The sequence below is a fragment of the Gopherus flavomarginatus genome, chromosome 5 (genome assembly GCF_025201925.1).
Source record: "Gopherus flavomarginatus isolate rGopFla2 chromosome 5, rGopFla2.mat.asm, whole genome shotgun sequence".
NCBI lineage: Eukaryota > Metazoa > Chordata > Testudines > Testudinidae > Gopherus > Gopherus flavomarginatus.
The window spans coordinates 87,362,298-87,385,280 of NC_066621.1; the positions used below are offsets into that span (position 1 = coordinate 87,362,298).

Below are 22,983 nucleotides of genomic sequence, written 5' to 3' on the forward strand. Positions count from 1 at the left end.
TTTTGGGGCAAAAATCTATCTGGGGATTGGTCCTGCTTTGAGCAGGGGTTGGACTAGATGACCTCCTGAGGTCCCTTCCGACCCTGATATTCTATAAATATATATATGCTTTTCAGTCAGACATCCAATATAGAATCACAATATATACAAATATTTTGATGAACTACTCTCATTATAAGGTTCATACTCTTTTATACTTGTGAGGGGTAGTAATTTAATGACTCATCCATATCAGTAACTCATATTCTTGTATTTGCTGGACAAATACCAGGTAGATAAAAATCCCTCAAAGGGGGTTGGCATTTAAGGCTGTAGTGAGTGGGGATAGTACAGGGGTCTAGAAGACTTTATAAATTTAAATCGGATCAGATTTGTGGGGAACACTAAGTGAGAGAAGTGGCAAACACACAGAACAGAAGCAGGCTTAGCAGTGAGCTGGAGATGCTGGGATGGTGAGGGCTACAAGCCAGAGATGAGTTAGTATAAATGATGCTCTCAAGGAGGGGAAGCATGGACACACACTGAGAGGATCTCTGGAAAACAGTGAGTTTCAGACATCAAAGGGTGATAGGAAACCTTAATAATCAGTTGGATCTCTGGGCAAACAGAATATAAAACTAAGGAGGCAACTTTGCTGCTTTCTGTGAACCTGGAGGAGCCACCCCAGAATAGCAGGTACAACTCTGCCCATGGAGAGAAAACAATGACGACACAGATCCTGGGAGAGACTGAGGGAGGAGCTGCTTTTACATAGTCTGACAAAAATGAAGAAGAGCAGACTTGCCAGGGGAGCGGAGAAAACAAGAAAAGGAAGTTATCCCCGTTACTGTGCAATAGTGGGATACAGAGCAATTCGCTTGAAACGAAGGGAATATTTAATGATAAGATTTGTCGGGCAGCGGAATAAAGCCCCAGAAAGGTGATCAAGGCACTGTTACTGCAGATCTTAAAGCCCAGGGTAGAGGAGCTGGTAGTGGGAATGGTATGCAGAGTCCCTCAGAATGCTTTTCTTGCTCTATCCTATAGTTCTATGGGAGTGTGCATTGATAAATGGATAAATTGGTTGGTCCACAGGAGTCAGCAGATTCAGCAGAGATGGAGGAGAAGATGATTACTGGGTTTTCAAATCACCTTCCCTCCTTGCCACTGCAACCAAATTTCCCCAAGATGAATCTGGAACGTCGTGATGGTGAAAGCCCAGCTGCCAGCATGAGCTCTGTGGAGGGAATGGTGAAGAAACGAGAGTATGACAATCCATACTTTGAACCACAATATGGGTTTCCTACTGAGGAAGAGGATGAGGAACAGGAAGAGAGCTACACCCCCAAATTCAACCAGAATCTGACTGGGAATCGGTAAGGCTCCCCCATCACTTGCTCTTCAATAAAGGGGTGGCAAGGTCAAATTTGTTACTTCCAGTACTTCAGTGTTTAGCATTCTTTTCCCCAGGAATCTCCTACATCCCAGGCATGTCTTTATAGTCTCCTCCAGTTGATGCTGAGCAGCTGCAGCCCCTCCTGGCTGGGCACTGACGCTAACTGCAGACTTTGGTTTAAATTTGTGCGGCTGACACAATTACTGACATTTTCCTGAAAGTGTTCTAGGATGTCATCCTTAGATATTGGCTGCAGGAACTTGGAAATCTCCAGTGGCATTTGAGATATGAACACTTGCCTAACTGAATCAAGAGGCATTGCGCTCAGATACCATAGAGATGGGTGATCTTATGTAAAAATAAAAAAATGCTCAGGGTTTTTAGCACAGAATCATTATGGTGTGCACCTTCTGGCAGGTAATAGAAACACGAACATGGATATATTTGTGCCTCATGTTTCCTCTGTTTAACCCCAGTTTGGTGATACTGCTGTGGAATGGGTCCTAGAAGCTTGTATAAGTGTCAGATTTAATGGCAGCTGGAGTCTGTACAGGGGTGTGAGTAACAGCTGAACTTTCTTCCCCAGGTCTCAGAAGCTACTACGTCCTAACAGTTTAAAGCTGGGCAATGACTCTGATGCGGAGTCGGACTCACGAGGCAGCTCCCCAAATTCCACCATCTCCAACAACAGCAGCGAAGGCTTTGGGAGCCTTATGTCTTTTGCCAGTATGTACTATTGCCTCCTCTAAACTGGTTTTAATGATTCTACCTTAGTGTTCGTGGAGATTCTACCTTAGTGTTTGTAAAGTGGGGAGGGGAGAGAGAGCAATTTGAAACTTCCCCAAGATGGCGCTTGGCTTTCAGTCTCCCACCAGCTCTGCCAGAGTCACAGACCTGTTATCCTTACAGTGCCCTACATACTCTGCAGTAATATGGGCCTACGTTCTGCAGAAAGGGCCTTGGATTCTTTGGTGCTCTGATGTAGCAGACTGGAAATTATGAGGCAGCTTCATTAAAATTTTGAAAATTGAGGTATTTAGATAATTTATTTTCTATATTGAAACAGTTAATCAATGCAGCTCCCCCCATGTTGTTTATTTCAATATTAAGTTCAATTTCTTTACCCTACACCAACATACACAATTTTTAATATCTTGCAGATTTTTCTGTTGACATGTGAGTGAATACTAGAAGTTTTCAGGGATGAAGTAGGAGCTGTGCTAGAGGGTAGTTGGGGTTTTTGACACTTAGAGGAGCATAGGATTGGTGAGATAAACATATTACCTTGATATTTCTGCTAAAGTGATTAACAGTTAAATAGTGATGTGTTCTGATACCATGGTAATTGGTGCAGCGTAAGAACATCATTACGGCCATACTGGGTCAGACCAAAGGTCCATCTAGCCCAGTATCCTGTCTTCTGACAGTGACCAATGTCAGGTGCTCTAGAGGGAATGAACAGAACAGGTAAGCATCAAGTGATCCATCTCCTGTCGCCCATTCCCAGCTTCTGGCTAACATAGGCTAGAGACTCCATCCCTGTCGACCTTGGCTAATAGCCATCGATGGACCTATCTTCCATGAACTTACCTGGTTCTGTTTTGAACATTGTTATAGTCTTGGCCTTCAGAACGTCTTCTGGCAAAGAGTTCCACAGGTTGACTGTGTGTTGTGGGAAGAAATACTTCCTTCTGTTTGTTTAAAACCTGCTGCCTATTAATTTCATTTGGTGACCCCTAGTTCTTGTGTTATGAGAAGAAGTAAATAACAGTTCCTTATTTACTTTCTCCACACCTGTCATGATTTTATAGACCTCTATCATATCCTCTTTTAGTCATCTCTTTTTCAAGCCGAAGAATATCAATCTTATTAATCTCTCCTCTTACAGAAGCTGTTCCGTACCCCAATCATTTTTGTTGCTCTTTTCTGAAACTTTTCCAATTCCAATATATCTTTTTGAGATGGGTTGACCACATCTGCACACAGTATTGAAGGTGTGGGCATACCATGGATTTATAGAGGCACTATGATATTTTCAATCTTATTAATAATCCCTTTCTTAATGGATTCCCAACATTCTGTCAGCTTTTTTGACTGCTGCTGCACATTGAGTGGATGTTTTTGGAGAACTCTCCACAATGACTCCCAAGATCTCTGCTGAGTGGTAGCAGCTAATTTAGACCCCATCATTTTCTGTGTAGTGTGGGTATTATGTTTTCCAGTGTGCATTACTTTGCATTTATCAACATTGAATTTCATCTGCCATTTTGTTCCTTAGTCACCCAGTTTTGTGAGATCCCTTTGGCTCTTCGCAGTCTGCTTTGGACTTAACTATCTTGAATAGTTTTGTATCATCTACAAATTTTGCCACCTCACTGCTTGCTTCTTTTTCCAGATTACTTATGAATATGTTGAATAGTACTGGCCCCAGTACAGACCTCTGGGTGACTGACACCACTATCGACTTCTCTCCATTCTGAGACCTGACCATTTATTTCTACCCTTTGTTTCCTATCTTTTAACCAATCCATGAGAGGACCTTTCCTCTAAGACTTTAAATAGAGTAAAATAATGAATTGTTGATCTTTAAATGATCATCTTTTCAGGGCAGTTAACTTCCCTGCTCATATGAATTTCAGGCCATCTGCAGACTGGGGCAGATGGCAGTGCGTTGGTTACAATCAGTCATGTTTTCATGGGTATTTTTTTTTTTGTACTGCCTATAAGTGCTAGAAACACAAGTTTTAAAAAAATGGAAAGCTCAGATTTTGGAGCACAATTCTGTGACAAAAATGGATTCCATAGCAGATTCCAGAGTCAGAGTACATGAAGCCTTGCTCATAGTTCCCATCTCAGGATTGCATGTTTTCATGATCGTTTTGGAATTCTGTTCTCTCAAATGATACCAAGTAAATTACTCCAGGTAGAGAATCAAATTTGGAAGCATTGAAGACACAATGTGGTGTCTCAAAACCTAGGGTGGAAAGTGGGATATTACTATACCATGATTTGCAGCATCAGCAAGGTCTTGGATACCATGACTTATGAGCATAGTATAAAAAAAAATAGGATTTTTACAGACTTTAAAAACAATCTGACTTTTAGCAGGAAAGATTTAAACTATAAGCAAGGGGGCATGTTTGGTTTTTGGGACACAAGAGAATACAGCGTTAACCCAATAGTGGGGATGTGGAGCTACTGAGATCTGAATTAAAGCATGAATTGCAGGAAGAGTGAGGGGAGTGTGTATGTGGAGCACTAGAGACTTTTGATTATTTCACCTTCTGTTGTAGGCAGCCTGTACAGGAACCACAGCACAAGTTTCAGTTTGTCCAACTTAGCCCTACCAACCAAAGCTGGGAGAGACAAGAACACTCCCTTCCCCAGCCTGAAAGGTAACCACTTCCTCTCCTTGCCTACTATTGCCTTTGCAATGCTTCTGACTGCCAAGCAGTCCAAGGATTCACCCTCAAAATCGCATTTTGGAGGTGTAAGACATTCTGGGGATTTGGATTAGTGTTCATCTTGGATAGTTCTTTGATTTTTCTCGGTAGGACTTCTTCCCGTCACTTGGGGTGTTTTGTGGGATGGAGAGGTTTCCTTGCCTGTACTATGTTAATGTGCTTTAGTGGTTAGAGTAGGGGACTCTGGGAACCAGGACTTCTGTGTTCTACTCCTCCTCTACCACTAATTTGCAGTATAGATTTGGGCAAGTCACTTCAGCACTGTCCCAGTTTCCCCATTTGTAAAATGGAGATAATGCTAACTTACTTCGCATGGAGATTATGGGGCTTAAATAATGTTTGTAAAGTGTTTTTTCAGCTTTCAGATAAAAAATCCCCTAAAGAGAGGCAAAATATTAGCCCAGTAGCTCTTGTTCAGGAGTGAAGATTTGACCCTAAGCTCCTGGATACAGCTGTAAACAGAGTACTTCCTTCTCCCTTGCAATGCTTTACAATAATATAGACTAGAGACTGAAAAAATTATTACACTAGGGAATTGCCCCAGCATGGCTAACCCTGGAGGTGGTTATTGATAACAGAAGGGGGTTCAGGGCTTCTCATTTTTTGCTTTGAAACCTTTCAGTTGCTGAGCTGGGCAAAGGATTTGTTGGCGTTTTAAGTTCTTATATATAATTAGAATTTATTATTTTGTTTTAATTTGCTGATTTTATTTATTTTTCCCCTCATCATTTTCATCGGTAAAGATTACTTTAATCTGGAAGTGGGAAGGGATTTGAATGAAGGTTGGTATGACATTTTGCTGACCTTTGACCTTGTAGTAACAAAGGCCAAAAGTTGGGTTTTGTGTGTTAACTTCCATTTTTGTTTGTGGACTGAGCAATCCTGCTCTGGGTGTAAAATAAGGAGGGATAGGGCTGGGCTGATGGAAATGTTAGGGGAGATTTTGCACAATTACTCTCTGGGACTCCACATTCTACCCATTGGCTGTATTCCCACGTGCAATTGTAAAAGATAGGAAGCATGACTGGGTTGGGCAGTGTACAAGAATGTTGTCTTAGTTAAACTTTCTATTGATTCCACACACTGGAAGAAAACAGTGATGGGCTTTACCATTCCATGTTCATGCTTTTCCTCTCATCTCCTGCAATTTGTTCCCTTCTTTTCTTGACAGTTATAACTCTACGGATATGTCCGCACAGCCCACAGCAGCAAGCCTCACAGCCCAGATCAAAGACTTCTAAAAACAGCTGTGTAGACAATGCTTTGAAGTTGCTGCTCGGGCTGGGGCTTGAGCTCTGAAGCCCACTCCCATTCCTAGTCCTTTAGCTCTTGAGCCTCAGCCTGAGCAGCAACTTTGAAGCATTGTCTACACAGCTATTTTTAGAGCACTAGTGCGAGCCTTGGTAACCAAGTCTATTAACCTGGGCCGAGTGGCTCCCTGTTGGGGGCTGTATAGATGTGCCCAACAGGACCTTTGGTGTGAGTGTTGAAACGTCGTTCAGTCCATTTGCACACGTATAAATGCTTGCATGTGTGTGTAAATGCTGGCCTGGGTGAAGTTTCCCTTGCGCATGTGATCGTTTTAAATGTTTTTTTGTCTGTCTGTTGTGTAGTTTTAAATTGCTGAATAACTCTTGCACTTCCCTTAGAGTTACAAACATGCACTCAAGAAGATGATGCTGGGATTGTTCTGCTGTAATGTCCGTTTCATCACTGCTCCATGAGCAATTTTCACCCCTTTCTTTAGTTTTTGTTTCATGCCCATCTCTTCACTTTCTCAATTAGGCACATGTTTTTGATAGTGCTGGTGAAATGGAAGGTGCAGTACATTGTCCCTGAAATTTGGCCAATTTGTTTCATAAATTTGGCTGGCCCCATGCTCTTTGGGGCTTCAAGGACCCTTCCTATTGTTGTGTCACTTGGGTTTGATTTTGAGGGAAGGTTGGGAGGAAGCTGGTTACTAACTTGGACTTTTGATTGGAGGTGGTGGAGATTTTGTAGTACACTACTAATTGTGTATTTTGTGTCCCAGTATTTGGGTTAAATACTATAATGGAGATTATTACTGAAGCTGGCCCTGTAAACAATGAAGGTGGGTTCCCTACAGCATGCGCTGTGCATGATGTAACAGTTCCAAGCATCCTCTATGCCTGCCTTTTGGGCGAACTTTCTCACTGGGTAACCAGTATCACATGATCTATACTAGTCACCCCTTAATGCATTGAGCTTTTACACATACTGTGTCTAATCCAAAGATGGTTCTTGCGATGGAACTGCATGCAGAGCAGCCAAGCTTCTCTTGCCCTTCACCTCCTGCTTCCATTACCATCTTTCCCCTCTCTGCATTGTTCCCATTACTGTTTTCTGCCCATGTGTGATGCTAGAATACGGTATATGCTGTTGCTTTTCTGAGTTTCCATTTTGTCTGAAGTCTATTATCTGTAATTTTAACTGGAGCACTAGCTGACTTTAATGTCTCTGGCTGCCGTGGGTATGGATTGCCTTTTTGATGACTGTTCTCTCATCCTGTCTCCTCTCCCATACAGGGAACAGGAGGGCCCTGGTCGATCAGAAGTCTTCAGTTATTAAGCACAGCCCAACAGTGAAGAGGGAATCTCCATCACCTCAGGGGCGAACCAGCAATTCCAGGTAAAAATACTTGTCCTGACTTCTGTGCATACATATGAATGGTAGGGCAGTTCCAGACTTCCTGCAAAAAAGTCTGTATCAGATTCGCTATTGAATACAAAGCTGTATTTCTGTGCTAGTTGCCTTTGGGAAGTGTATACACCTTGAAGTCTTAAACTTTCAAAAGATGTTTTTACACAGGAAGTCTGAAGGTATTGATGGCCTTAATCTGTGCTCAAATCTGTATATTTTTGAGAGCTCTCAAAGGCCTCATCTCTTTTAGAACGGGCTCCTAGAGGTTTCTGATTCCTGAATTAAGAGCTAATTTAAGGAATGAGTTCCCTTTTATAGACCATATATCTCAGTCCTGAGAAATGAAAAGCATTGACAGATATACGACCTCTTGTTCCCTTTGTTGCTCCTGTTTAAATGCAGTTGGATTAGGTTAGATACTACAGTAGTGTAGTCAGACTGCATTAGGGGTGTATGTTAGATCCTGCGTCAGAATAGCTATCAGAAGACAAACTGCTTTGAGCAGTTCAGTGAGGACAGTTACTACAGTACGTAGATTGGGCTGAATGTAGTTACATTAGCAACATGTTGAACCATGTTTAGATCTGCCACTTGTAAATGTTGTTTTTACGCGGAACAAGTTTATGCAGTTGTCCAGGCCAGATCCCCTATTATGCCTACAGATCCCGTGTACCTAGGTCTTGCTGCTTTCTGCCTGTTATTTCCGTCTCTCCATCCTGCAGTGAAAACCAACAATTTCTGAAGGAGGTTGTGCACAATGTTCTTGATGGGCAGGGTGTTGGCTGGCTGAATATGAAGAGAGTCCGGCGTCTGCTGGAGAGCGAACAGCTCCGCATCTTTGTACTAAGCAAACTGAACCGCACCATCCAGTCAGAGGAGGATGCTCGGCAGGACGTCATCCAGGATGTGGTCAGTGTTCCATTCCCTCACATTACTCAGTTTTGGTTAGTAGAGGATGTTCTGAGGCAATATCTTAGATTACTCCTAAACCCAGATAGTAGAAAATGATTTCTGTGCAACGGTGTATTGATCTGTGAACCCCTGCTGGAGTGTGCTTGTGTGTTTGTGCTGGGATGGATTTCTCATGTGTGAAGCATCTTCACTGCCTGCGTTCTCATTGCAGGAGATCAACCGCAAGGTTTACAAAGGGATGCTGGACTTGCTGAAATGCACTGTGTCAAGCCTGGAGCAGTCTTATGCAAATGCTGGCTTGGGAGGCATGGCCAGTGTCTTTGGCCTGCTGGAGATAGCACACACACACTATTATAACAAAGGTAATGTGTCAGAGTGTAGTGCACCGGAGCATGCAGGGTCACTGTTCTGGAGTTAGCTGCTGTGTGCTTCTGTGTACAGTGAATGTCTTTTTATAGGACCCTTAAGGTGCATAGGTGCTGTACCGTAATTACTAAAAACATATGCACTTGAAACAACACTCTCTTGCCTAATATAGCCAACTGGCCAAATCAAAATAATCTCCAATTCTTGACTGAACACACAAGTTGTGCAACCTGATCTAAAGACCGGGTCTCTGAGAGACAAACATAAAGTGGGGGCCTTCAGCTAAGAATGCCCTATCCACAACCTCAGAGAGTTGAATTCCAGGCAGACACCCCTCATTGGATCACATCTGGAATGACTAGATATAAGAGGTAGTGTCTCTAACTAGGTCTCAGATCACATCAGGCTTTAGAGACTCTAATGAACGCTTTGAATTACATCTGGAACTGAGTAAGTAGCTGATACTTGTGATAATATGTTTATATGGACTCACTCCACTCATAAGATAGGTAACTGTGTTCCGTGCCAGCGGAAACTTCCAGAAGCTGACCCAAATAAAGTTTATTAATCCATCTTGGAGGGATGGGGACCTGCATAACTGTGGCAAAGCATAGCTGTGACAAATGCCTGGACAGATGGGGAAAAAATCACTACAAACCAGCACTACCTGTAGATACAGGCGCAGTGAATGACCTTTTGTTCCCTGTGGCTATGCACCCTATGGGAAAAAGTAGCACTTACCACCAAGTGAAAGGGCTGGTACAGTCTGCTTCCATTCTTCTAGATGAGCCTTTCTCTCTCATCTCACCAGCTTTGTTTTGATCTAGTCCAAATTCAGTCTTAACCATTTTCTCCCATCCAGGTCCAAGTCTCAATTAGGCCCTGAGAAAGCACAAAGGGAATTTGTATTTGATAAAAAGGTGACTGTGCTTAATGTTGTTCTGTGTGTTGGTGGTACGGCTGACGAAATTGAAACAGAGGAACAAATTCACATTTGACATCACCCTGTGTCTGAAATTTGATTGGAGTTTTTATATTGTTTTTAAATTATCCTGCTGCTTCTTTTCTTTTATTTTCTTTTTTTTCTTTTTACCACCAAGTTAACAGTGGCAATTTGGATTTGGGTATTTTTTTCCTGGGGACTTAATATCATTGTTTTGTACCATCCCCAAACAGAGAAGAAAAATCTTTAAAACATTTGTTAAATGCACATAAAACATAAAAAAGTTAAAACATTGAAAACTTAAAAGATTAAACCTCCCTTTTTTAGCAGTTTCTCTTATTTTTGCTCTTTCTTTGTGTAGAGCCTTTTAAAGGGAAAAACCTTACCTGTCAGTAATCTCACATGGTATTAAGTATCCTCAAAGGGGACAGAGTCCATTTTAGGTGGTATTGCTTAGTTCTTAAGTTCTGTTGCTAAAGTCTGATGTGTGTTAAGGTAAAAGAAGAAAAACACACACAAAAGAGGAAAGAGCAAAACACAGCTTCTGTCTCTGTTAAATTGCTAGAAGACCACTGATCACATCAAATGATCCAGTATCCAGTTAGCTGCTCTGGGAGCCTGACTTATCTTGGGAAACATTTGGCTAATTGCTCTTTCCTCTGGATGATCTGTTGTAAGCAAATCTCTCACCTCCAGAGTGAGTTGCTCGTTAATGCTTTTAGTTCACCTCTCTGGCCACAGCAAAATGTTGGAAGATTAAATGTATTCTGACAGAATTCTTATTTGACAGAAGGGAAATAGGAAGTAACAGGAAAATGGTAGAAGAAATAAGATGGAGGGAAGAAATTGACATTTTAAAGAAGTAGTGATGGTACTACCCTTAGGTTTACATCTTAGGAATTGCTTGAAACACAGCCATGGAGGAGGTGGTGATGTATTGTTTCCTCCTCTTTTCTGGACACATGGTGGGGAGGGATAGCTCAGTGGTTTGAGCCTGCTAAACTCAGGGTTGTCAGTTCCATCCTTGAGGGGGCTACTTAGGGATCTGGGGCAAAATCAGTACTTGGTCCTGCTAGTGAAGGCAGGGGCTGGACTCCATGACCTTTTGGGGTCCCTTCCAGTTCTGTGAGACAGGTATATCTCCATAAATATTATCAGGATCAGGGAAAAGAAGGCGCTACAGTGTGTTAGTAAATCCTTGGTCTCAGCCCATAGTGATGATAGCCATGCAGGTGAGGCAGGTTAATGCCCCTGTCACAGATCCACAGGATTGGTGCTTTGCCCCCAGTTTTTGAACAGTCTCTTTGAGGAACCCTTTTAGTGTGCCAGACCCCCAAGGGATCTCATTCTTCCTTTAGGGTGAGCAACGAAGCTGCACCATCTCTAGACTGAGCTTTCAGGCTCCAGAACTCCTGTTTTACACCATGAGCTCTGCTCAGTGAGTTCAACTGAGAGAGACTCCTGGTAGAGACTTCACGCTTCACTCACAGGGACTAACATACCCAGTCACTATTTGCAGTGACACCCCAAATAGCATTTTCAAGACAGAGCAGGCTATATTAGTCAGTTGGAACACAGCACTGGAAGTCCTTGGATTAGCATAGAGAAATAAAGGTTAAAGCACAGTACATTCTGGTCAAGCCACAACTCACCAGCCAAACTGTAGTGAACTCCATAGTCAGGCTCGCTCTCTCTCTGACTTCCTTTCTTAGTCCCAGTAGAGAGAGCTCCCAGCGTCCTCGGAAGCTAGCTGTTACTCTCACTCTATCCTTTGTTCTCCAGGGAAGGCCATGCTGAGTTCACTGCCTCCCAGAGTTTCCCACTGTTGATTCATGTGTTATTTGAGCTGGCATCTCTTTGGACCCCTTGTTGATCTGGATTGGAATCAGCCAGTTCCTCAATTACTCTATTCATTCCACCCAGACAGGGAGGTGAGACAACACGTCTCTTGGGCCATGTCTATACTAGTGAGCTTCCAGTGGCACGGCTCTGCTGATGCAGTTGCGCCGCTGTAAGATTGCTTGTGTAGCTGCTCTGTGACAATGGGAGAGAGCTCTCCTGTCAACATAACAAAACCAGCTCAACGAGCAAAGGTAGCTATGTCGGTGGGAGAAGCTCTCGCTGACATAGCGCTGTGCACACTACCACTTGTGGCAGTGAAACTATGTCACTCAGGGATGTGTTTTTCACACTTCTGAGCAACAGAAGTGTTGCCGATATAAGCGGTAGTGTAGACGTGGCCCTAGTCTGCCTCGAGAGCAAACTTAATCTCCCCCCTCCCCCCCGGTAGCAATGCAAAGTATGGAGAGAAACTGAGGCATGCATAAGCCTCCTAAAAATATTACAAAAAATTCTCACTTTGTCACAACTCCTCAGAAAGGCAGTGCCCAATACAGTGCCTTTACAGTCAGACTTCCTTTCATGTTATAGCAACAGATCAAAGTGTATTTAACGAATCTGCAGCCTCACTAGGAGCCTTGAACATCCCTATTCCACATTTCTTTTTGTTCAGAGAAATTCAGTTTGTCATTTCTTTGCTTTTCGTTAGTGCTTCCTTACTTTTAAGAATTTTATGTCATTTAAACCTGTAAGCATGTTCATTCTGTCTGCACCTTTTGGGACAATCTGTGAGTTTAATTAGGGGTAGGATTCAACAGAGTATCTCTTTGGGGAAAGGAAAAAGTACATCATCACTCTCTGAGATGTCTGAGAAGAAGCAAACTCACTACATGGCCGTCTCCCATCCACCTTAGCAAGACACAAGTAAGCCAACAATTCATAGTCAGAGATATCAAAGGTTACTGACAGATATAATAAAATTAGTGTGGACATTTTACTGATGTTAGTCACTGGTAGACAGGCTCTTGTGTACTCCACAATTGTAATGGGAATCTGTCCCTCTTTGCCACATTACTCTCCTATAGCTAAGCTTTCACTTAAAAATTGTTTCTAGCCCTTATGGTTGTGAAGAAAACCTTGAAAATGTGGATCAAGTGTAACCAATTCATTATTGTCTTCCTAAGTCTGTGAACAGTGTGAAGTAATAGCTTTTGAGATGTAAGAACTGTCCTTGTTCATCTCATTGGGTTAACACTGAAACCTAAATATGACAGTGAACATAAGAACATAAAAACAGGCATAATAGGTCAGACCAAAGGTCCATCTAGCCCAGTATCCTGTCTTCTGACAGTGGCCAATGCCAAGTGCCCCAGAGGAAATGAACAGAACAGGTAATCATCAGCTGATCCATCCCCTGTCGCCGATTCCCAGCTTCTGGCCAATGGAGGCTAGGGACACCATCCCTGCCCATCCTGGCTAATAGTCATTGAAGGACCTATTCTCCATGAACTTATCTAGTTCTTTTATGAACAGAGTTATAGTCTTGGCCTTTACAACATCCTGTGGCAAGGCATTCCATAGGTTGACTGGGTGTGTGGAAAAAATGCTTCCTTTTGTTTGTTTTAAACCTGCTGCCTGTTAGCTTCATTTGGTGACCACTAGTTCTTGATAGTTTTGTTAACTGTTTTACTATTAATCATTTTATAAGAAACATCCAGCTAATTTGTTTATTCCATAATTTCTAACTATATCCCATGCTTGGCTAGGTGTCAAAAGCCCTGACTTCCCCCTATACAACTGCCAAAACCTCCAGCTTTGCCCCATAGTATTTTAATTTAAGTGAAGCTGTACAGACTCTCCAGTTTGCTCTAATTCAATCACCATTTATTGGGCTGGTGCAGGAATTACTTGGTGAAATCCCATGCTCTGTTTTATGCAGGCTAGACAAAAAGATCGTAATGGTCCTTTCTGTGCTTACAATCTATGAATTTATGAACTGGCAGGTAGTCAGCTGCAGCTCTTTCAGCATTTACTCCTGCTGATTGAATGACATCATCAGTACTTTGCCCGAGATTTGTATTTGCCAACTCCAACACAGAATCCACAATGGCAGACCGATTTCCCTTAATGTTACTTATTTCTCTTACATCTGTTATTGTGAGAATTCTTCACAGTAAGAGAAACTTGATGGTGCTCCAGAGGTGGTATTCTGGGTTGATCAGGCTGCCGTCTCACCATTCTGAACAGCTCTGTGGGAAGAGGCCTCATAGTTAATGTGTCAGAGGAAAAGAAAAAATTGTGAGCATCTAAAGCAGATAGATCAGCCTGGGAGTAGGTGTCCCATCATCAGTGCTGTAGTCTTCTCCCCTGCTGTTTCACTAGTGTCAGACCATAGTGACCTGTGAGGACAATGTTGGATATGGGATGTCTAGGTTCCAGTCTGTTAGCACTTGTGAGTGTTGTTAAGCCATTGACAGAATGGGCCTTCACAGATTTTGAAATTCCTCTGGGTTTCACCAACCTGACAGAAACTGGGATGGTCCCTGACATCAAACTGAAGGCGCCAATGATTTGACCATGGAAAATACAAAACAATTCCGGCTGCTTGTGGGCTTATCTCAGTCCCTGCTCTTCACAGTGCTGCTGATGGTGAAATCTATTTGAGTGTCTAAATCTGAGAAGTGGCTGTTTTTCATTCATGCTGTCTTAGGCACTCGGCTTTATTAACACCATCTACCCTATTCCCCTTCCTACTTCTGCCCTCCCCCCACTCTCTTCTTTCCATTGTCTTACACTTTTTTCTGCTTCTCTTCTTGTTCTCTTTTCTCTTAAAGAACCAGAAAAAAGAAAACGAAGTCCAACAGATGGAGCAGCCACTCCGGTTGGCAAGGACCCTGGTTTAGCCATGAGGGCAGAACCGAAGCCTGCAATGAAACTGCCAGTACCCCAGCTCATGCCAAGGATAGCAAGCTCTGCAGGAAAAGGGACAAGGGAGTTTGACACAAGGAGTCTAAAGGAAGAAAATTTTATTGCTTCCATTGGTGTGTATTGATGTGCATGTGGAATGCAGGAGGAAGGGCTTTTCCCTAGCATTAGGTTCTGCTTGCATCCTCCCCATTCTAACACACTTGCCTTCATTGCTGCAGTAACGTGCTTCATTCACACCTGGATCACAAGGACCAATCATACCTGCTCTTCTTTCACTTGTGGAGGAATATTTCCCAGGGCAATTTGTTTTTTTGAGAAGTTTTCATTTTAAACCCTTTCCAAATAATGTTGACACTTGATAAAATCCTTAGTGTGTTCTATGGCTGACACTTTTTGGGATTCATAAAATGACTTGAAGGAGATGGCCACATGATTCTGGGGTCTGCAGGACCTTGGAAATAGCAAGCACAGTAGGGACTAAATAAAACAAAAAATACCTGTCATTCTTTACTATAACTGGGAGAAAGTTATCTGGGGTGTGTATGCCAATAGAAATAGGGACCAGGGATCTGCTAATCATGAACAGCCAAATCCTTAGGAATTTCACTGACTGTACATTTTAGGTTTCAGCTCTTCAATTTCAGTAATCTGGACGATGAGTGTTTCTTCCACATCATGCCAGGCAGACTGCCTGCCTACCTAAACAGCTTTTGCAAGGCTGGCTATTGGAAATTTCTCCAGTCACCCTTTTCTTTAATGTGGGGGAGGGAAAAATGAAAAGACAATAACTAGGAAAACTATCAGGTATTTTCCAGTCTCTGTTTATGCTAGCTGAAAAGATCTTCACTTGGTCAAACAACAAGATTAAGGAAGGGTCTAGATTATCGTATCTTTGGGTAAGAAACCTGATAATCAAATGGGAAAATTCCTTTTTCTTCTCATCATTTCTAGTAATGGGGACTGATAGACTAGGTTCTGAGCACCACTATGTATAGCCTGACAAAGGGAGAGCAGGTTTTACAGAATCATTGTACAGAGGATTTATCATCCGAAGGCAGAGTCTGATGAGGCTACCGCATCCAGTCTGCAGTGACTTGTACAAGGTGGAGAGAGTACCAGATACTCATATGACTAAATAGGTACAAATATTCTCCCCTCCCCCCACAATCTCCGCCCATATAGTGGCCAGCGTTTGGATTGAGTCCCACTTAAGGGATGCTGAATCCTTGACCTCTGACCTAGTATGCGTCCTTGATTCAAGAGTTGATCCAGGGAGTGATAGTACAACTGAAGGCTTTCAGTTTACTTGGAAATCTCCCAGGGAAATAAAAAGTGATCTTATTTCTGTGATTAAACTATAGGGGCTTGAATGCCTCCAAGTTACATTAGATTCTTTTTTCCTCTGCAGAAAGAACAAAAGGAAGATTTTCTTTAAAAAAAATTTTTTTTTATTAAGCTGGAAAGCTGGGAACTCAGAAAGGTGGAAGCTCTTTGCCTGGGATTCTTGATAAGAATGAAGAAGAATCATTGACAGGACAGCTAGCTGTCCTTTCCTGGCTGAAACTTGCACATAGGAGTGTCAGAAGGATCAGTCAATCCATGTTTGCAACTTGACTTAAAAGATGTAATGCCACAGAAGTCCTGAATGGGGAACAGGGGACAGGTTAGCTTCTAACTATGCTCCTGATAGCCCCAATCTCCGCCACCTGTCTTTTCAGGGTATTTGATGCAAGAAGGAATGAAGCAACTGGAAAAGAATCTGGATTTTTTAAAAGAAGTCAGCCTGAAAAGCTGTCCACATGTCCCTTGTAGAATAGCTTCTAGGTGACAAGTTTTACCTTGTCACTAAAGCCATGTTTTCTTAAAGTGTACTTCTACTCTAAAAGGTGACTGTAAATGTGGCATTGTAGGGTTTCACATTTGTCTCAGACTTTATCTCAGTTGTGTTCAGTTTACAATAAAACAGAGCCCTGTAGGCTCATCTGGAAATCAGGCTAGGTTCTTAAATGATCATGCATTGTCAATAATATTAAAGGTTTTATTGGACAAATTCTGCCTTCAGTGACACTTGTGCAGTTCAATGGCCTTCCATAGCTTTGAGCCAGCATAACAAATTGGAATATCATAGGAGCTTAGGTGAAGAAAGCAGATTAATGTCAGGAGACATCAGTGAATGCTGACATTGTTAAGTTCTAAGGGGAGCTATCAATCTCCCAGTTGGCACAGTTTGCCTCTTAGCCAGCTGGCCTGGATGTTTAGCTTTTCATAATAGGTGAATTGACTTAAACATATGAAATGGCTTGTAGCTGGCTTCAGCAGAGCTGTCATCTTCAACCAAAGTTTCTTGGTCCTTCCGTGTTTCCATATAAGAGACAAAGGATGCATTGTCCAGACCTGTGAAAATGGATTGAACTGATTGAAGAAATAAACATCTTTATTTCCAGCCAGATTATATGCATCCTTCCCTCAGACATGTTACAGAGCCTTTGTACTGAGTGAGGTTCCAGTACTCATCAGCTAAATAAATTGGCTTCTGTGACCAGTTCCTTGTTTGGATCTGCCAAAGGAATTCCACTGAAGACGATATGTGCTTTCTCCATCCATTACTCAATGGCTTTTTTTTTTCTTTGTTCAAGAGAGTAGGTCCTAGGTTCTTCTTCGAGTGATTGCTCATATCCATTCCAGTTAGGTGTACGCGCCGCGCGTGCACATTCGTCGGAAAACTTTTACCCTAGCAACTCAGTGGGCCGGCAGGTCGCCCCCTAGAGTGGCGCCACCATGGCGCTCGATATATACCTCTGCCGGCCCACCCGCTCCTCAGTTCCTTCTTACCGCCCGTGTCGGTCGTTGGAACAGTGGAGCGCGGCTTAGCTGACCTCCACTTCCCTAGCTACTCGTATTTCTCGTATATAGTTACGCAGTTATAACCCTTTTATTTATATATTTGTATAGTTATACGTTTTCTTTGCTAACATGGTTAGTTTAGTTAGCGGGGTTCGGGAAGTAGCCCCTTCCATGAACCCGGTCCCGGAGCCCATGCGGGGCTCACCGGTTTTTCGAATGGGCCGGCGTGCCAGAAGCCGCGGCCGAAGGGAGATCCACACGACTCCTGTTTCAAGTGCCTCAGGGAATCACACTTGACAGCTAAGTGCCCCATTTGCAAGGCTTTTAAGCCGAGAACAAAACGGTGTGGGATTTTCACTTACCCCTCCACCTGGGGCGCCGAGCGATGATCAAGCGGCGGGCAGTAGCGCCTCCTTGGCACCGGACCCCGCCGATACTACCAAGGCCTTTCGGCACCGGCCGTCGCCGGCACCGATATCGGCTCGGCACCGCTCCCTTCTTCCGAGGTCGAGAGAGCCTACGATTCCTGCTGGTGCCTGATGGCTCCCCGGCACGCGCCGTGGTTGAGACCCCCTGCTCCTGCTGCTTCCGTGCCATCTGCATCGCAGCCAGGGAGCTCGTCTAAGTTGGATTACCTGGCACCGACACCTGCAGAAGCACCGATGACGTCGACACCGTCGTTTCCAGTCCCCCAGGGCCACGGAATCCGGTGCCTGGCAGCTCCCCGGCACGCGCCGTGGTAGAGCTTACTGCTCCTGCTGCTTCCGTGCCAACGGCACCGCAGCCAGAGAGCTCATCTAAGACGGATCACCCGGCACCGATGACGTCGGCACCGTCGATCCCGGTCCCACGAGGGCCGTGGAATCCGGTGCCTGACGGCTCCCCGGCACGTGCCGTGGTTGAGCTCCTGCTCCTGCTGCTTCCGTGCCAGCGGCACTGCAGCCAGTGAGCCCGTCTAGGTCGGATCGCCCGGCACCAACACCTGCTGAGGCATCGACGACGTCGGCACCGTCAATCCCGGTCCCGTAAGGGCTGTAGAATCCGGTGCCTGACGGCTCCCCGGCACGCGCCGTGGTTGAGCTACTGCTCCTGCTGCTTCCGTGCCAGCGGCACCGCAGCCAGAGAGCTCGTCTGAGTCAGATCGCCCGGCACCGACGCCTGCTGCGGCACCGATGACGTCGGCACCGCCGATCCCGGTCCCACGAGGGCCGTTAGGATCCGGTGCCTGACGGCTCCCCGGCACGCGCCGTGGTTGAGTTACTGCTCATGCTGCTTCCGTGCCAACGGCACCGCAGCCAGAGGGCTCCTCGGAGTCGGATCGCCCGGCACCGACGTCTGCTGCGGCACCGATGACGTCGGCACCGTCGGTCCCGGTCCCACGAGGGCCGTTAGGATCCAGGGCCTGAGGGCTCCCCGGCCCGCGCCGTGGTTGAGAGCCCTGCTCCTGCTTCCGTGCAACCTGCATCGCAGCCAGAGGGCTAGTCTCGGTCGGATTGCCCAGCACCGACGCCTCTGAGGCACCGACAATGTCGGCACCGTCGATTCCGGTCCCACAAGGGCTATCGAATCCGGTGCCTGACGGCTCCCCGGCACGCGCCGTGGTTGAGCTTATTGCTCCTGCTGCTTCCGTGCCGACGGCACCGCAGCCAGCCAGCTTATCTAACTCGGATCGCCCGGCACCGAACCTCGGTACCGTCAACCCCGGTCCCACAAGGGCCGTCGAATCCGATGCCTGACAGCTCCCCACTATGCGCTGTGGTTGAGCCTGCTGTTCCCTCCACGCCGGAGACGTTACCGACGGCGAGGAATTTCATTGCCATGACAGAGTCGATGCTGCCTGATACAGTCTCTTCAGGTGACCGTCCTCTGTCAGCACAGCAGAGCGGCACCGTTCATGATTACGGTCCCGCAGGCACTCCAGGTTCTGTCGACACGCCCGGCACCATCGGCAGTCCCGATGCTGTTTCCTCATCGGTACTGGTCACACTCGCTGCACCGCCCGGTATTCCGTTCGCCGACCCGCTGTCGGCACCGTTCCGACTCCCGGCGCCGTGGCGGATACCTTGACTCCTGTAGTCTCTCCCCGAGCCTCGAGATCTCGGTTGACCTCCCGGCACCGTTCTGGTTGCGGGTCTGGATCTCGTTCCAGGTACCGGTACGCCTCCCGGTGCCGGTCCCCGGTGCCGAGTTGGGCAAGGTCCGAGTGAGTCAGAGACTCTGCCTGTGCCTTCTTTAGTACCTCCGTGGCAGTCCGCACAGGCATCTGTGTCATTCCATATGCGCAGATTCTATGCTCAGGACCATGATCCTGACATGATGGCCAGCGGGCGCCCGCCCCAATGCCGAAAGAGGCTTGGCGCATGGGCTTGCTTGGCCGCCAGGGTACTCTGCAGAGGCCCTACAGTTCTAGGTAGCAAAGCAACAAGCCTTGCTTAGCTGCAATACTTATAGCACCGGGGTGAAGGAGTTTTTCCTTCAGACCTCCCGCCAGGAGTCCGCTGCCGTCTCGGAGGACAGAGGAAAGGAGGTTCCCGGAGCGTCCCTCCAGGCCTCGTTGGACGCAGCAGACACTGCGGCCAGGACTCTGGCCTTGGGCGTCGCCATGAGGTGCATGGCTTCAGGTTTCAAACCTCCGACGGGAGCTGCAGTTTGCCATTCAGGATTTACCCTTTGTTGGTAAAGGCCTCGTCGTGGCAGGGACAGCCCCAGGCTGCGAAGCCTGGTGGTCAATGGGCTCCTAATGCGCTCTCTAAGCATGCATACGCCGGCGATTAAACGCAGGCCTTTCTGGCCCCAGCCGCCATACTCTGTGCCTAGCCAGAGGCAGAACTTTGGCTGACGGCAAGGCCAAGGTGGTCGCGGACGAACGTCAGGCCCCCTAAAGAGCCAAGGTCAAGGTCCCTCGTAATTACCACTGGGACCGGAGACGAACCTTCCAAGGTGTACCTGGGGACAGTGTATCACCTTTAATTTGCTCCAGCCCTGTCCCCCTTCGGCGGGCGAAAGGGGCGAGGGGTTTTACTCCCGTTATGCCCTAGTTCCCCACGCGGGCACAGGTCAGACCTTCCTGGTCCTGCACGGACTCAACCGGTTTAGAATGAGGTTGAAGTTCTGCATGGTATCCCTGGGAACCATTATTCCATCCTTACCTCCTGGGGGCTACTATGCCGCCCTGGATATGAGGGACGCGTACTTTCGTGACGCCATCTTCCCTCCGCACAGGAGGTACCTCCGCTTTATAGCCAACGGTCACTCTCCTGGCTTACGGCCATAGTCGCCGCCTACCATCGATTCGCTTATCCGAGGAGACTCTGAGACACAAACCGCTCAGTGCGTGGACATCGTCACGGTCTTATTCACAGGCCAAGGCCTGATGGTTCCTATAGAGCAATCCACTCTGGTTCCCACGCAGAGGTTGGGCTTCCAAGGGGCTATCCTGGTCTCCTACCCAGCTGGAGCCTGCTTATCACACCTGCGGTTTTAGGCGATGGCAACAATCATAGGAGGTCGAAGGGCTTTCCCAACGACCTCGACTTGTTCTTGTCTCAGTCTCCTGGGTCCATGGTTGCCCGCAAGTTTGTATCCAAACACGCCACGTTCCGCCTCCGTCCTCGCCAAGTCCGGCCCACCTCGGCGTACCGCCCGGACAGGGAGCCAATGGTCATGGTGGTCACCGTTCCCTCGAACACCATAGACTCCCTAGAGTGGTGGCTACCTCCCTCCCTGATGTGGGCAGGGATGCGGTTTCATCCGCCCCAGCCCTCACTGCCCGGACGACGGACGCGTCATCTCTCTGCTCGAGTGCTCATGGTCACCCCCGGGCTTAAGGCCTTTGGTCTTCTTGGGAGCTGGCATTCCACATCAATGCCCCAAAAATGAGAGTAGTCCGCCTGGCGTACCAGGGGTTCCGGCGGCAGCTGCGAGGCCGTTGTATCTCGGTGTTTACGGCCAACACAACGGCCATGTGCTTCATGAGTATCCGGGGAGGGACATTGCCCCCCCCCCTTTTTTTTTTTGTCAGGAGGCCATCCATTTCCGGGTCTTTTGCATGGCCCATTCGATGGAGCGGGCGACGTCCTTTCTCCCAGGCGTTCGGAACGTCTTAACGCTTTGCCTCAGCAAGTCTTTCTGGTCTTACGAGCGATCACTCTGCCCCATGTGAGGCGTTCGGCTTTCCGGAAGTTGAGATGTTTCCTCACACAGACCTGTTCGCTCACTGCGAGAGCAGGAAATGTCAGATGTTCTGCTCCTTCCGAGGTCTCTCCGCAGGATCGATCTTGGACGCATTCCTGATGCCGTGGAGAGGCCAATTGCATTATGCCTTCCCACTGTTCCCACTGGTCCGCTAGGTCCTGCTCAAACTCCGCAGGGGCAGAGCGTGCATCGTCATGATCACTCCAGAGTGGTCCAGGCAGCACTGATTTACCATGTTGCTCGGCCTGTCAGTAACAGACCTAATTACCCTTCCACCCCACCCAGACCTCATCACTCAGGGCGACAACGGGCTTTGTCGCTCGGTCCTGCAGCTGGTTTACCTCACGGTGTGGCTGCTGCGTACCTGAGTCGGGGTGATGGGCAGCCTTCCACCTGGTCAACGGTCAGGGCCAGGTGGAAGTGTTTCTTCTACGGCTGCAATACGCTCGATCTTGCTCCTGCTGAGGTCTCGATCCCCTCTATTTGGCCTGCCTCTGGCCTTCAGCGGCAGGGCCTGACGGTATCATTGCTGAGGATACACTTAGCAGCCTCTCTACCTCCCAGCAGGCTAAGGTGGCCGTTCCCTGTTCTCACGATCTATGGGTTCGAGGTCCCTCAAGGGCTTGGAGCGCTCGCACCCTCGGGTGCACCGCCCAGCCCCGACCTGGGAGCTCAGCCTCGTTTTAACCAGACTTATGTCTCCCTCAGTCGAGCCGTTCACGACTGGCCCTCTGCTATGCCTGTCCTGCACGACAACTTTCCTCGTAGCTGTTACGTCTCCTCCCTAAGGGGTTTCGGCCTTTCATGTTACCCACAGCTCAACGCAATGGGCATAACCATTGCACTCCTTGGGCATCTGTGGAGGGCTCGCATTTATATTGTGCTGACAGACCCATCTCCTAAGGTGCCCCGACTCTGTCGCGGTAGCGGGCCAAAGGAAGGGCTTGCTTGTTTTCCTCTCAGAGGATCTCATCTTGGGTGATGGCGGACATCCCCACTTGTTATGATTTGGCTCATATTTCACCAAGCCACATCACCATGCATTCTACCAGGGCTCAGGCTTCGTCTGCCGCCTTGCTGGCTCGTGTACCTACCCACGAGATCTGTCGCGAAGCTCCATTGGTCCTCGGTCCATACCTTTGCTTCGCAGTATGCCCTGGTTCAACAGTCAAGAGAGGCTGTGGCCTCTGACTCGGCAGTTTTCATTCTGCCGCATTTCACTCCGACCCCACCGCCTACGTAAGGCTTGGGATTCACCTAACTGGAATGGATATGAGCAATCACTCGAAGAAGAAAAGACGGTTACTCACCTTTGTAACTGTTGTTCTTCGAGATGTGTTGCTCATATCCATTCCACACCCGCCCTCCTTCCCCACTGTCGGAGTAGCCGGCAAGAAGGAACTGAGGAGCGGGTGGGCCGGCAGAGGTATATATCGAGCGCCATGGTGGCGCCACTC

At 46.8% G+C, this 22,983-nt stretch overlaps 1 protein-coding gene across 40 annotated transcripts in view; it reads left to right on the top strand.

The window, feature by feature from the left end:
- Nucleotides 1–22,983, top strand: part of MADD (MAP kinase activating death domain) — a 133,034-nt gene that overhangs the window by 46,798 nt on the left and 63,253 nt on the right. For 12 of the 40 annotated variants that reach the window (XM_050953448.1, XM_050953430.1, XM_050953432.1 and 9 more), the window contains 7 exons: nucleotides 1,075–1,355; nucleotides 1,962–2,101; nucleotides 4,669–4,770; nucleotides 7,386–7,488; nucleotides 8,223–8,409; nucleotides 8,624–8,774; nucleotides 14,395–14,601. In XM_050953448.1, coding sequence (XP_050809405.1) covers nucleotides 1,075–1,355; nucleotides 1,962–2,101; nucleotides 4,669–4,770; nucleotides 7,386–7,488; nucleotides 8,223–8,409; nucleotides 8,624–8,774; nucleotides 14,395–14,601 — 1,171 coding nt within the window. Of the gene's footprint in view, nucleotides 1–1,074; nucleotides 1,356–1,961; nucleotides 2,102–4,668; nucleotides 4,771–5,582; nucleotides 5,622–6,871; nucleotides 6,932–7,385; nucleotides 7,489–8,222; nucleotides 8,410–8,623; nucleotides 8,775–14,394; nucleotides 14,602–22,983 lie in introns of all 40 variants that reach the window. The other 28 variants (XM_050953422.1, XM_050953428.1, XM_050953429.1 and 25 more) reach the window with 6 other exon arrangements.